This window comes from Hyaena hyaena, unplaced genomic scaffold, assembly GCF_003009895.1.
Source record: "Hyaena hyaena isolate Hyena2069 unplaced genomic scaffold, ASM300989v1 scaffold_282, whole genome shotgun sequence".
Classification (NCBI taxonomy): Eukaryota; Metazoa; Chordata; class Mammalia; order Carnivora; family Hyaenidae; genus Hyaena; species Hyaena hyaena.
The window spans coordinates 1,807,925-1,822,891 of NW_024080915.1; the positions used below are offsets into that span (position 1 = coordinate 1,807,925).

General features: G+C 50.3%; 1 protein-coding gene across 3 annotated transcripts in view; it reads right to left on the minus strand.

Annotated features, from left to right (window-relative positions):
• Nucleotides 1-14,967, minus strand: part of SLC22A23 (solute carrier family 22 member 23) — a 183,452-nt gene that overhangs the window by 18,141 nt on the left and 150,344 nt on the right. For all 3 annotated transcript variants that reach the window (XM_039246529.1, XM_039246530.1, XM_039246531.1), the window contains exons 5-7: nt 10,808-10,935; nt 2,301-2,403; nt 112-344 (exon numbers count right to left, since the gene is read on the minus strand). In XM_039246529.1, coding sequence (XP_039102460.1) covers nt 112-344; nt 2,301-2,403; nt 10,808-10,935 — 464 coding nt within the window. The remainder of the gene's footprint in view (nt 1-111; nt 345-2,300; nt 2,404-10,807; nt 10,936-14,967) is intronic.

Sequence of the window (14,967 nt, forward strand, 5' to 3'; positions counted from 1 at the left end):
AACTTCCCTGAAGTCTCACCCAGCCCTGCTCAATACCCTTTGGTCATAGGCCAGCTCCCCTCCCCCAGCCTCTGCCCCCATGGCCCATCCACGCCCCCAACCCCCACTCACAGTTGAGCAGCCCAAGCTGCAGGAGCGAGGCCAGAGCGGTGAGGATCATGAAGAGCAGCAGCCCTCCCCTGCGCCCCAGGAACCTGACCACCACGCACATGGCCAGGCAGGAGGCCAGGGCGATGCTGGCCACGGTATAGTAGTCGGCATAGAAGTTCTCGAGGAGCGGCACCTTTACTTCGTGGCCCATCATGCTTCTTGCAAAGCAGTGGTGGATCCCGTACCCCGTCAGCCTGTGGGAGACGCACACACCAAGGGGGGCGGTGTGCAGGTGCACAGGACAGGAGGGCTCAGTGCCCAGGAAACACATATGCAGCTCAACACATCACAGAGAACATGCTGTTACCATGACCTAATGTCTGATGGGATGCAATGCAAAGAGGCTTCAGAGAGATGACGGCAGCCTGCCCTCTCATGGGGTGCCGGCTCACTCTCCTCGGCCATCACTTGAGCAGAAGGGTGTAAGCATACAAGCAGTGAGACATTCTGTTCAAACACCATCAAACAAATCAAGATGTAGACAAAGCACTCCCCATTCAACTCACTGAATCCATGTCAGCACCGTAAGAGCTAGGGTCAGACCCATTTTACAGAGGGGCAAAAAGGCTTCAAGAGGGTAAGCAGCTTGCACAAGGTTACTAAGACATGCTGCCTATCTGGGCCTCTGCCTCTTCTTCAGTGCTCAGGGTTCTGGAAACTTGGGGATCCACCCACAGAACTCCCTGCTGCTACTGACAAACACACCGTGGGGAAGCCAGTAGGAAGTCAGACCAAATGAAGACCACCTGGTCTTGAAGACTTTGTTTCCATTCGTAATTTATCACTGTTTCCCATCCGTTTCCTTCCCTTTGCCCCGGCTCAAGCCTCTTTACTGTCCCCAGAGGTTCATATAACCCTGCTGGGAAACATGTGTCCCCCTTGCCAGAGACAGAGGTCTGCTTGGGGAGATGGGGAGACAAATCCACCTGTGCAGCTGGGGAGGCAGCAGGTGCATGTTCACCGCGTGGGCAGTGCTGTGGGAGCGTGCCCGTTATGTCAGTGCTCAACACCCACCCCAGAGTGACAAATGTCCTTCTCTCCCAACCCCCTCTTCCATGCTGTGGGGAAATCAGAGTGCTTTTATCAAACCGTGAGGATGCATCAAGGTCAACTGCAGCAGATCCTTGTCCCCACAGGGGGAGGCTGCTGTTGGCCAAATGAACTCATTTCCACTTGGGACATACTCAGCAGAGGACCTGCTGGGGCAGCCGCTTTATAATCTAGCAACCAGGGAGATGCGGTTAATCTCTGGGGATCCCAGATGACGTTCTGTTTCTCATCCTGTGAAGGTCTCAGAGAAATCTCCTACCTTTATGTTCTGGTAGGAAGGAAGTCTTCTGACCTCAATAGGTAATTTTAAGTTAACAAGGTCAGAGAGATTGATCCCCCTTCCCCCAAACAAGAAGCACTGAAATAGAAACTTGGCATCTCCTCTGTGTCACAATTTGGTTTTCTTTTTTTTTTCCAAAAGAAAAGTTGGTAAGGTCATTCCCTTCTTAATGGTCCCATTAGCCTAGCTGGCATTTGTCTAGGACTGGACAGCGGCACAGTGGCCATGTCTGGAGCCAACTCTGGGTGGGGAGGCTGAGGCGTGAGGGCTCAGGCCCTGACCAGCCAAGTGGCTAGGGCTTCCACCTCCTTGTCTGTAGGATCAGGGTGTCAGGAGGAACCCCAATATCGAGAACTGATGAAGTGGAGTGGCTTTGATAGAAATAGCTGTGGGGAATGTAGGAACGGAGCCCTAACTCTGGGCCTGTGTCTTTCCCAGACAGGAGTCCTGAGGCCCTTCACAAATGACTGCAAACCCTGCCCTCTGCCCCCCAGTAGTCTCTAACATCAAATGACAGTTAACTTCCTCCCTCACCTGAGGTGACCTCTGACCCTGAGTGAGGGCTACCCTGTGTGGTCAGCTATGAGTCAAGATGGGAAAGACCTTCTTGGTCTACACAGGGATCGTGGGGCTTCTCAGACTTACCCAGGGCCCCGTGGCCAAGCGCGAAGCCCTGGGCTGACCAGAGGCCCCCGTGCCATGGCTGTAATTCAAGACGCGTCTGTGGGAGGAGGAGGGCCCTGCCGGCCTCTCCTCCAGACACTGTCTTCTCCAGCCTCTCCCTGACCTCCACCCTGTGCGTGTCCCTCTTGTGACTCACGAGTTCACACACAGGACCACGATGTTTTTCCACAGGTTCCGGGTTCCCACCACTTTCACAATGCAGACCTTCTTGGGCCTCCGGGAGAGCTCCTTCTCCAGCTCTGCAGAGAAAGAGGACCTGTGACCTGTCGGCAAGACCCTGGACAGGCAGCCTTCTGGGCGTTCCCAAATTCAGGCAGCATGAAAAGGAGCAATTTTTTTTTTTCTTTTCTTTAAGCCAGAGGATAGGGTCTGGCTCTTAGGATAGAAAACACATTCACAGAAACACTAACTCTGCTGTTCAAACTTCCCCACGTGGCCTGAAGGGAGCCAAGGCACACCGTCAAGGTACCTTTCCACTGCAAAGCCTTTCTTGTGAGCGAGGCAGGGTACACACAAATAAGCAATCCGTTAGAATCACTCCACTTGGCCTGAGTACCAAATAAGCAATCAGTGTAGACTCACTCCACTTGGCCTGAGTACTCACTCCACTTGGCCTGGGTGGCTCAGTCAGTTAAGAGTCTGACTCTTGATTTTGGCTCAGGTTATGATCTCATGGTCTGTGGGATTGAGCTCTCAGCACAGAGCTTGCTTGGGATTCTCTCTCTTTCTGTCCCTCCTCTGCTCATGCTCTCATGCTCTGTCTCTCTCTCTCTCTCAAAATAAATAAACAAACATTTTAAAATGTATTAACCCCCCCCCCCCCATGACATTCTGGGTTACAGAGGCACTAATCAGGTTCAGGCCATATTAAAACAAGCAGTTCTTTTCTGCGTCTAGAGAGTCTGATCTGTCTGCATCACTGACTCTTCCGAGACCAGAAGAAGCACATGTTCATGTGCTCCCTAACTTCGTGGGCGGGAAGTATGGTGGCTGTAGCTGCTCCTTCTGATGCGGCCCCTAAGGGTGCATGCATCTTTGGAAAGAGAAATAAACACATGAATGAGCACGTATGCACATATATGTATATGTTTTAGTTAACAGTCAAAGCTCTTTGGGGGCTAGACAATGTTCTGCTTCGAAGTGATGTGACCAACTATAAAGTTATGAGATAGTGTTTTGTGAGGCTCAGACTAGCTCTGAAAGCCATTCTGAACAGAGTCCACTAGCGCTCTGATGTCACGTTCACAAGGTGAGGCTTGCTGAAGCTTGGGTGTGGACCTGGCAGTTTCACAGGGAGGGTCAAAACACGGAAATGCCCCAGGCTTCAAGGATCTCCCTGCATGTCTGCGAGCTGAAATGCCACACATCCAGCTCCCGATGCCCCTCGGTGCACCCCCAGCCCCGCAGATCCTCAGGGAGTAATTCTTTCTACTCAGGAGCTTGAAAAGGAAAAGGAGACCTAACCCATCGGATGGGTGGCTTGTGCCTCTCAAGACTGGGGAGGCCATGTGAAACACGGCCCAGACCAGAGGAGGCTGGGGAGATGTGACAACAAAGATGGGACCCGGGAACAGGCAGTCATTAATGGAGACCCTGGTGACATCCAGATAAAGTCTGGGGTTTGGTTAACACTACCAATGGCAGTTTCTCAACCGTGACAAAGGTCCCATGGTAATATTGTTAACAATGAGGGAGACTGAGTGCAGGGTATTCTGAAATTCTGAACTAGCTTTGTAACTTATCTGTAAACCTAAAATTATTCAAAAATAAGTTTACTAAAAAAACCAAAAACACAAACAAAACCAAGCAGTATGGGTGGGAAGGCCCCCGTCTACTGAGAACAGGGCTTCTGTGCTTGGAGGAAAGAGAATTACCTCAGGACAGACCTCACAGCAGCCACTTGCCCAGGGGACTGCCACTGACATGCTCTCTGGTGCTTCCTAGGATCTCTTTCCCCTCATTAGTTATAGTTTGAAGGGAAATGTGTTGCTTAAGCAACATTAGGAGTTACTTATTTAAAGAAAATATTTTTTGGGTCGATGTCACCAGCTGAGGCATTGAAGGCAGAAGGAAAAACCTTTTTGATGTTAAAGGGATGCCATGCCACTTAAGTTCCCAGGACTTTCTTCCTTTCCACTTTTAGGTGCAAAGACGGAGGTGAGTGCACAAGCCAGAAAAGCTGGCACTTCTGGCGTCTATCCGTGGATCCCCTCGACTCCCAGGCTCTTCCGAACATTTATTTTCCCTTCTGCAAAAATAGGCTAGTTTGATTGACAAACATCCTTTCCCTATGGTTAAAACACTAAACAATTTTTAAAGAGCATGGTAATGTTATGGTAACAGATAATGCGGGATCCAATGATCTGGGTATCTTCATGGTTGTAAAACTCGTCAGGAATCAACTATAATAGCCACGCTTGCTCACCATGGAAATCACCCAAGAAGAAAATTTAAATGTCTATTAGCAAGTTACAGAAGTTAAAATTTCTTTTTGTAATGTGGCCCAAACATAACTACTAATGCATTATCATATATGAAATAGATGTTTAAAGAAACTGCAGCAATTTCAATTGTGACTTAAGTGGGTTTTTTTTTTTTTTTAATAGCATTAAACTGTAGAGCCCAAGGTCTAAAGAACTGACTGTAGTCTACAGGGGTAACTGCATTATTCTAAGTGGAATTAGATTAACCTGTCTGGGGCTATTGATATGTTGTCTCTGTTACACACATCACTAGCCTATCAACAACATAAAACTTCCTCAGCACTAGGTCTATTTCTCAGGGACAAAAATCCCCCAGCTCTGAGTTGTGAGAAACATCAGATGACTTTTGTAACACGTTAAGGTAACTAAATACAAGAGGCCTTTCTGTCTCTCTAGTCGTCAGAAATTGGGGACGTTCTAAAGTCCCTGCACATGGCTATATGAGAGTAAGAAGGGGAAGTGCAAGTTGATCAGACTCTGAGTACCAAGGAAATGAACACAAATACCAAGCCTTTCCTGTCCCTGTCTCTCCTCCCAAGCTCTCTGGCCCTTTGGATTCACAGACATTAGAAAAATTTCAAAACAGGGGCACCTGGGTGGCTCAGTCAGTTAAGCATCTAACTTCGGCTCAGGTCATAATCTCATGGCTTGTGGGTTCGAGCCCCGCGTCAGGCTCTGTGCTGACAACTCAGAGCCTGGAGCCTGCTTCCAATTGTCTCCCTCTCTCTCTGTGCCCCCCCCCCCCAACCTCTGTCTCTCTCTCTCTCGAAAATGAACAAAAAAAAAATTTCAAAACCAAACCAAGTGGGGCTTACTTAGTTTTGACAAGCCAGCACCTCCCTGCATTTCCTCCACCCTGCATTTCCCTGTGCCTTCTCTGCGTGTATCACAGCCTAAGCTGGGATACATCAAGCGGTCTGAGAGACCTGGCAGAATCCCACTTTTCATTCTCCTTGTTGACTTTCCTTGGGAAAGCTGCTCTGTGCCTCAGTTTCTCAGCTGTTCAGTGGGACAATGCACAGACCTTGTAGCACTGTTACAAGGACCCGGTGAAGGAACGGATGAAGCCCCACACGGCCCTTAGTGTGCAGGCGGCCTTCCTAGCCCAGCACTCTGGCTGCACAAGATCCTCCTGGCTCTCCCTCCCACCAGCTGCAGAAGGGGGAGGGGTCCTGCAGACACACAGGGGTCATGACCTCTACGTATTTAAGAGATCTCGGCGAGGGGCCAACCTGTGCTTCTTGAGGGCATCACAGGGAGAAGACAGTGGGAGCTCACTCGAGCCCAGGCTCGGAGGTGCAGGGGGAGCACACAGACGATGATCTGCGTTTGTTTGGATGGGGCACAGGATTAACTGGCTTTGCTTTTATACCTGTGCCCTGTGCATGTGTGACTGCTGAAACCCGGAAACATCAGAGATGAGACACAAGACAGAGAGAAGTAGGGGAGAGAAGGGGGAGGAGTGCAGGAGGAGGACCATCAGCAGAGGCAGGAGAAGCAGATGCAGCAGGAGGGGGAGGAGCAGCAGGAGGAGGAGGAGGAGGAGCAGCAGGAGGAGGAGGAGCAGCAGGAGGAGGAGGAGCAGCAGGAGGAGAGGCAGTAGGAGGAGGAGGAACAGCAGGAGGAGGAGCAGCAGGAGGAAGAGGAGCAGCAGGAGGAGGAGCAGTAGGAGGAGGAACAGCAGGAGGAGGAGGAACAGCAGGAGGAGGAGCAGCAGGAGGAAGAGGAGCAGCAGGAGGAGGAGTAGCAGGAGGAAGAGGAGCAGCAGGAGGAGGAGCAGGAGGAGGCGGAGCAGCAGGAGGAGGAGCAACAGCAGGAGGAGGAGGAGCAGCAGGAGGAGGAGGAGCAGCAGGAGGAGGAGGAGCAGTTCTTCCCCCCCCTCCCGCCCCCAGCCATTATCAATTGCAAGCACTGAACACTCCAGGGCAGTGGCTCTGAGGCCCAAGCCCAAGCTCCGAGGTGGGGACTGTGCCCAGTGCCTCCCCCATGCAGCCCGGCCCTCAGCTGTGGATTGAGACGTGCTGGCACCTGGCCATCTGGATAAATCAGAAGCAAGCAGATGAGAGCGACCATACGGATCTCACCGAGTCATCCCGCACAGTTCACTCTTCACAATCTACCCAAAGTTCCGGCAAGGGACCCAGCAGGACCGACCTCGGCGAGTCCCTCTCTGTGCCCGTGACCGCAGCTGGTCTGAAGCCGGAGGAGAAGTGACCTCTAACCACTCCGGTTAGGACAGGCGCTGCAGTCACCACTCGCTAGTGGTGTGACCCTGGGCAAGTCACCTAACCTGGGGACCCTGAGGAGTCATTCACAGACCCTTTTCGCCTCAGCTGCCGACCAGATGGACAAGACAGAGGGGGCAGTGAGGGCAGACTCCAAGCCTGATGACTGAGAAGGGCAGGGGAGGCCCCGCGTGGGCCTCGTGCGGGACTCACCCTCCCATCAGGCAGTGCTGGGCCAGGCGGGCTTCCCCAGGGGGCGCTCTGCAGCCAGGGCCTGATGCATGAGGACAGAGGCCACCCACTCCCCACACAGGGCATGCTCCTTCCCATGGAGCCCGAGCCGCATCGGCAGCTGGAAGCAGTGCTCCCCACACTCAGGTCCATCGTCACATCGTCCCTGCACCTCATGAAGGCTCTGGTGAGAATCAAATGCCAGTGAAGTGTGTCACCCATGCCTGGAGAGTCTCTGCCCGATGACTGCCCGCATTGGGTCTTACTCCAAGATTCCTTCTCACCGTGGGCTGCAGTCTACAGGCCACAGGTGGGGCCAGCACAACTCGGACTCTTGAGGGGATGCTGAGAATCTTGGGAATTAGGACGTCCAGTACCTGGACGCCTCCTGTGACTCTCATGGTTGCAGGAATGATACTGACCATGACATTCAGGATGCATATCCACATAACTACCTAACTCCACTGGGGAAACCTGACACATTCAAAGATAAACCAAGATGGCTTTGGAAAAAGGAAAGGGCATGGACAATTCTGGAACATTAGGTTTTCTTCTGGCATGAATACAAAAAGGATGTGCTGGCAGGGGTGGGAGCACTGCCTGCCCTCCCCTCCCCCCCCAGTCCCCATATACATCTAGGCCTGAGGCTCTCACCTCCCCAGAGGTGACGTGTCCAGCAGCCACAGCTGATTCCCATGTGAAACTGCTCTGCCCCCTCCTGGACTGTGGGAGGCCTTGGTTCATTTATTCAGTAGATAATAAGGGCGAGCCTGCTTCGTATCAGGTCCGCTGCTGGTGCCAGGATGCCAGGGGGCCTAGCCCTGCACATGCAGGCCGCCACGCCACCTCTCGTTCATGGCAGGGCGATCGCCCCCAACAAGGAGCCACACAAACCGGTCAGACAGCTGCACGTGAACAATGGGGAAAGCACCTAACTGGAGGGCTGACCAAGTCCCTGAGGAGCATGGGGCAGCAGGAGGACCCGGCGTGGGGACGGCCCTGAAGGGGGGGACATGTTCAGTGCGTTCTGAGAGCCTAATGCGGGCTGCAGCGTCTTGGAGGGGCAAGTAGAGGTGACATAGAGTCTCCGAGTGACTTAAGTGATCTAGGGATCTAGCTGGAAGGCCCCTGGAGGCTGCTGGGGGATTTCTGAGCAGGTGATGTGAGGGGAGGGGCAGTGAGGACGGAGACAAGAAGACTCACTAACGTGAGCCCTAGTAGGTACAGGTATAGGCAGGTGGATGAGATGGGTGATGGGAAAAAGATTCCTAGCAGAAAAGCAAGCCGGCCTAAGAAAGGGGGAAGTGGCCGATTCAGATGAAGCCAACTTCACCTGCTTTCCCCCGACACTGGCTTCAACGTGTCTGACAGTGAGCAGAGCTCCAGAGGCAGATGGGAAACGTGTGTCCCCTGGGAGTGAAGGCAGTGATAACCCTCCCAAGTCGGGGGAAAATCACATGCGTCAAGCCACCTCTCTCCCCAGCCTCCTGCTGGAACAGCAGCAAAACTCATAAGCAAAGAAAGGCAAAAAAAAGATTGAATACCACTTGCCAGAAATAGGAGGAAAATGAATCAGTATAATTAGGACTGAGAAAACAAGCTTTTCCCAGACAATATTTTAACCGGAAAAAAGTGGATTGTGGTGATTTAATTAGGGAAATGCCAGAAACAAATTATACTGTAAGACTTAAGAGCATTAACCTGCTAATGAATGGGGCCCAGAGAAGTTTGGGAAGATGGCTGGACATTCCAAAATCAGCAAACATGGCCCCAGAGGGGAAATGAATCCAAATCTCATTCTTCTCCACAGCTGTAGCAGTATTAGGCTCTGAGCTCCCCCTGATCTCTCAGAAGCAGCATAGTGAAGCTGCCTCTCTTGGAGTTCCTGGGTTCAAGTCCCAGCTCAACTACTTACTAGCTGTCTGACCTTCGGCAAGACACTTGATCCTCTCTGTGCCTCAATTTCCCCATCTTCAATTCTGGATAATTTTAGCCCCTCTCTCACAGCACTGTTGTGAAGAAATAGAAGTTAATATATGTGAAGCACTTAGATTATATATTAAATAGAAGTATTTGCAAATCATTTGAAAAAGTGACTGACATATAAGCACTATGTATATGTCACCCTCTTTAGTCTCATGGCCACTGGATAAAAAGGGAACAGAGATGCCCCTTTGGAAAGCACCAGCACTCAATACTCTTCATGTGAAGCAGACTTGGCTCATGTCCTTCCTTAATCTAGTAACACAAGGGTTCCAGGCTTCCTGAACTCTTGTGGCCGTGCCACAGCGCCTGGCAGGCCACGCCTAGGCTGCCTGGCCTTGCTGTCCCCATCTCCCAGATCCTGGGTACAGGCCAAGGCAAGGATGCCACCTGGTCAAGCGTCTGCAGAACTTTTATTGACTATGAACCCCAGACCTGAATTAGGAGGAGTCTGATGAAAAGCCTGTCTAAGAACCATGGAATAGATGATTGCAGAAGCCCTTCCCAGCTGGTGTGATTTGGATTTCCTGTGTTCCTTTCCCGTCGTGAATGGACATGTCCATTCTCCTCCTGCACTTAGGTCTCTGCTCACCTGTTACCTGGGAGCCCAGCTTCCCCGAGCATTTTACTGTAACACTTCACCACCCCCCTCTATTTCTCCACTCTGGATTTTTCTGACAGCATTCATTCCCCCTGATGTATTATACATTTAATTGTTCACTGCACGCCTTCCCCTGCTTGCCGGTGAGCTCATGAAAGCCAGGCTCTGCCTATTTCCTTCTCTGTTCTAGAACAGGACCTGATGCCTGATACACAGCAGGTGTTTGTAAATATCTGTTGGATAGAATTTCAGATCATGGGAGGGAAATGTGCATGTTCTCTCTTGGACAGGGCCTGCAGATTATGTTCCTGGGAAATTTATAACAATAGTACCATCTATAACAAGTTGTCAGGTTGTTGTAGTGGGTCGGAGTTTGGGACTGACTTTATCAAGACTTACAAAGAGTCTGTGTGCCATATACCTCAGAATCTCTTCTACTGCTTATTAAAAATGCAACTTCTCAGAGCTTATTCCAGATCTACTGGATAGAATCTCTGGGAACCTGGGAGGGGCCCAAGGATATGGATTTTAACAACATCCTGATGAAACTTAATATAGGATTCCCAGCCTGAAAGCTCCGATCTAGCTTGTGGTGATGCTCCTGGCACAAGCAAATTCTGTGGATCTGAACTGCAAATACTTCACTTTCCACTTCTTCAGATGCCCAACAGACAGGTCATGACAGAAACCAACAACGGCATCTATGAATGTCATACTCGTGAAAGGAGACAGAGTATGGACCATCCCCCCCCACTCCCCCACCCCAGCCGGGGCTCTGCTGGTATATAAACCTGTCTAGCAGGCAAGGCTGTGTTCAAGACTTGGGCCGTCCCCCTCCCAAATATTCCTTGACAACTGGGTGCATATTAGGCTAGGGTCTCACTTCTGGATCTGGACAGGCTATGTGGGGTGCCACAGTTTATTAGACTCAATCAGGAGAGAAGTCACTTGTCTCCAAAGGAAGGTGGGGAGGAATTTCAATTCACTCACATTCCTAGTTTAGCTGCAGACAAAGAGCTAAGGCAGCTGCTTGGTAAGAGAGTGATGACTCCTGGTGCGGGACGGCAGGCACCTCTCCCAACCCGGGTGGGGCTGCAGGGCTGACGTGAGCAGTACTCACCAGGCATCACGCCTTTGATGTCACTCTCAGGGTTCATGCAGTTCTTCTGTGTGAAGTGCAAGATGAGCTTCTTTGCAGACTCAAACTGTTGGGTAGCCATCAGCCACCGGAGGGACTCGGGGAATATCCTTCAAAGAGACAAAGGGAATTGGTGAAGGTCTTCAACTCTGCAGGGCATCTAGAAGCACAGCTTCTGTCCTGAGCCTGTAAGCTTCACAAGGCGGGTGGCGTTCAGATCCTACCCAGGTGAAGGCCAGTGAATGCTCAGGACTCTTGTGAGCCAAACCGGAAGAAGCTACACTGTCGGCAGTGGATGGTGTCTAATTGTTATTTTGAGAAAGTATAAAATTGGGGTACCTGGATGGCTGAGTCGGTTAAGCGTCCAACCCTTGGTTTTGGCTCGGATCACGATCTCACTGTTTCATGAGTTTGAGCCCTGCATCAGGCTCTGTGCTGATGGTGTGGAGCCTGCTTGTGATTTTCTCTCTCCCTCTCTCTCTGTCCCTCCCCACTCATGGGGTTTCTCTCTCTCTCTCAAAAATAAATAAACTTTAAAAAGAAAAAAAGTATAAAACTTAAGATTTTTAAAATGTGGCACAACATCCTACCAATTATATCAAGATGTCAGTGTAAACTTTTCAAAATAACTATGGATTTCTAAAGCAGATTTAAGCAGTTTGTTGAAGGGCTGCTTTTGTTTTATGTTGTCACAAAAAATATTAATAGAATGATTTTAAGTTTAAAAAATGCCTGACGTGAGCAACTGGACAGTTATTTTCAGTTTTTTAACATTTTACAGGACTTGTCTATAGGACTATTTTCATCTTGCTGCTAACTACATGTCACATCACTCTGAGATGATGCTGTAAGACAGCAGTTTTCAAGTTTTTTTCTTTTATAGTTTATTGTCAAGTTGGTTTCCAAGTTGGTGTTATACACCAAGTGCTCATCCCCACAAGTGCCTTCCTCCATGCCCACAGCAGTTTTCAAGTTTTTTAAAAAATTTTTAAATGTTTTTGTTTATTTCTGAGAGAGAGAGCGAGAGAGAGAGCAGGGGAGGGTCAGAGAGAGAGGGAGACACAGAATGAGAAACAGGCCTCAGGTTCTGAGCTGTCAGCACAGAGCCCGACGTGGGGCTCGAACCCATGAACCGTGAGATCATGACCTGAGCTGAAGTCGGATGCTCAACCGACTGACCCACCCAGGTGCCCAAGCAGTTTTCAAGTTTTATTAGCAACAGATTCCTTGTTTGTTTTGTGAGGCGTCCCAATTGAAAAAAAAAAAAAAAACCACTAGTGTTTTATTATCAATGCACTTTGTAGGTTTCCCTTTATGACAATATTTACAAGGCAGCCAAATAGAACAGTGTACCTGTTTGGAGCAGTGGTCGGCTTGCTTTTTCTGTACAAGGTGAAAGTCAATATTCTAGCCTTTGCATACAGCAAGGTCTCTGTGCTAACTCCTCAGCTCTGCCATGCGCAGGAACAAGGGTCGCTGTGTTCCCTTAGGTCTTTACTATAGAGGAGGTGGCCCCCCTAACTGGGACCAAAGCAAAAGCTGGCAATCAGGTCAGTGCTCTGGTTGCCACCATGTTTTACTTCCGTTATACAGTATCGAGTCATGGTGAATGCTGTGAAGACGTTACCACTGTGACTGCTCCACACTGGCCACACAAGCTCTGGAGAACCTCTAATTAAAGTAATCCAGAGGCTGTTTTGCAAATCTTTCATTTCTTCATGCAGAATCCCAAACACAACTATTAAATCAAGCTCATTTTCTGTGTTCTCTACTCTAATCCAATATGTCTGATCAGATTATGGAGTTCTGAGAAGCGGGTTAAGCTGCTCCTCTGACTGTAGATTTTAGGTCCTGATTTGGGAAGAGAGCCCTCCCCGCAGAGGCCATTTTGAGCAGCCGGCCCCCTGGTGGGTGATGGGGGTGGGGGCTCTGCGTTGATTAGAGGCGCTTCTATAAACAACGCTGGGAGGGCTGGATAGAGTGCCTCAGGCCAGCCAAAAAGCACCCCCAATCCCAGGTGCCCCACAGGACAGCCCCCAATGTGACAGGCCACTTGCCATGGCACTTGACTAGTGGGCAAGGGGACAGTGCAGGCCCTCATTGGCTCCACATGGCTGTAGCCTCAGAGTGGGACCCGGGGGCTGCTTGGACCCTGGTGTACCATTGGTGGAGAAGGGGGAAGGGGGGAGGAGCGCAGGCCATCACCACCACCAGAGCATTGCTGCCACCTTCCTCACCCTGGCATGCTTACAGGTGGTCCAAATATGCTGAGCCACTTTGGGAGAATCTTGTTAAAAGGCACCCCAGGACACCAGCTAATATGTTACTCTGACAACACAGTGGTTTTGCAGGTGGTCTCTGAAGTGTAAAATATGGTATACAACCGGAGACAGTTTTGAGTCCTTTTAAAATAATTTAAAATAATTTATATCAAATGTTTATGGAACTGCACAGTAGGGAGCGGAATTTGAAGATTAAGACCATAAACAAGCGGGATGCGGGAAGAACAGGGCCCAGAGCACAGGAGGCAGCAGCCAGGAGGAAGCAGAGCTCACCTCCACCCCGGGCCCGATCCCCAGGCACCCTCGGCTATAGGCACAGGGCCAGCAAACAGGCAAGGAGTGTCATCCACCAGAACACAAGGTTCCTATGACCCCAGCAAGTGGAGGTCATCTGCCTTGATTTACCCTAAAGCTTTGCCAACAGGGCAGGGCTGGGTGGGGAGAGCTGTAGGGAGATGCTCACTGTGACCAGTTTTGATCCCTGAATGGAAGCCAGGTGGCAGTTCTGGGAAAATACAAAGTGGTGTCTATTTGATGCCACTTTGTCTTCAAGGTAACAGCCCTGCACGATGCATAAAAAGCTAACATCTTTGTTACCGAAATCCCATCAGTCTAGGCAGCTGCTCACCACTTACCAGGACCCACAGGGCCCTGGCCCTTCAGAAGAGGCACCTTTCCCCAGATTTCAAAGCCACAGAGGCCCCAGTCCTGTGGGGAAGGCGTCATGTGCAATCTGGCAGCGCCTGGGCTCATGCTGCCCGACCCGACTGCCCCATCACCCTCTGTCACTTGTTTTTGTCACCCCAGAATTCTGCCTCAAGACAACAGACTTTGGATAACTACAAGTGGCTAAAGATAATGAAACACCCTTTGTGAGAAACAGCAATGAGGAAGATTCTTCCTGGAGAATCTCTGAGACTTGCAAAGCTTGTGGAAGAGGCTTCAAGGACAGCACCATTTGCAAATGCATGGTGTGGGCTTTGCATTTAAGAAGTGGGGGTGGGCCTCTTCTGGAGCTCAAACACACATTTAGTCCCCAAAGTATTTTTTCTAATATGTGCTGATCATACCAAATGGATGTGTCCCTGACTGCAAGGTCGGAGTCTTGTACAAGATCTGCAGTGAGGAAACAGTGCTCTCCTGGGAGCTCTGGGCATGAGAACATGGGCTGGCTCCCATTAGCCACCCAACCCAGCTCCCAGTGGCCAATAGCAGCACTGCACACCGCCTTTCCTAGGGCTGGATTTACGACCACCAGGAACCCTTCTACATGTTTCCCACATACTGAGTTCTTTCAAGCTTGTGATGGAGTCACAATATTACCCCCATTTTACAGATGAGAACAATCAGGCACAGAAAGTCTAGACTTTTAGTTAAGTGGGAGAGCTTGATCAGAATCCAGGCAGTCCCACTCAGGAGCCCACGTCCTTAACCTCAGTGGATGTGGCAAGGAAACACACTCCATGTGCCCAGACGGTGGTCAGGTGACAGCATCTAGTGATGCTTCCTCGGGTGTTCCAGAATACCACAAGCCCAAAGGGCACATGTATGGAATAGTGAAGTTTTGTCATGCCTCCACATACTTAAATTCACTGCAAAGTCATAAAGAACTTGTTGGCCTCTGAGAAAGCCCAGAGATGGCTTTCTAGTGTGGATAACGTGCACTGTGGCTACATTATGGGAATTTAATGAAATCTCTCCTGACAAGTACACACCATGCAAATTAAAAAGCCGGCTAACAGCCCAGGAGCTAGGAGGAATGTAGCTGAACCTTAGAAAAACTGACCATTTTCAACAAAAATGAAAGATCACGGAAGGCAGAGGGTGGCTACGTCTGCCTGGTGCCCCTTCCCGTGTGGG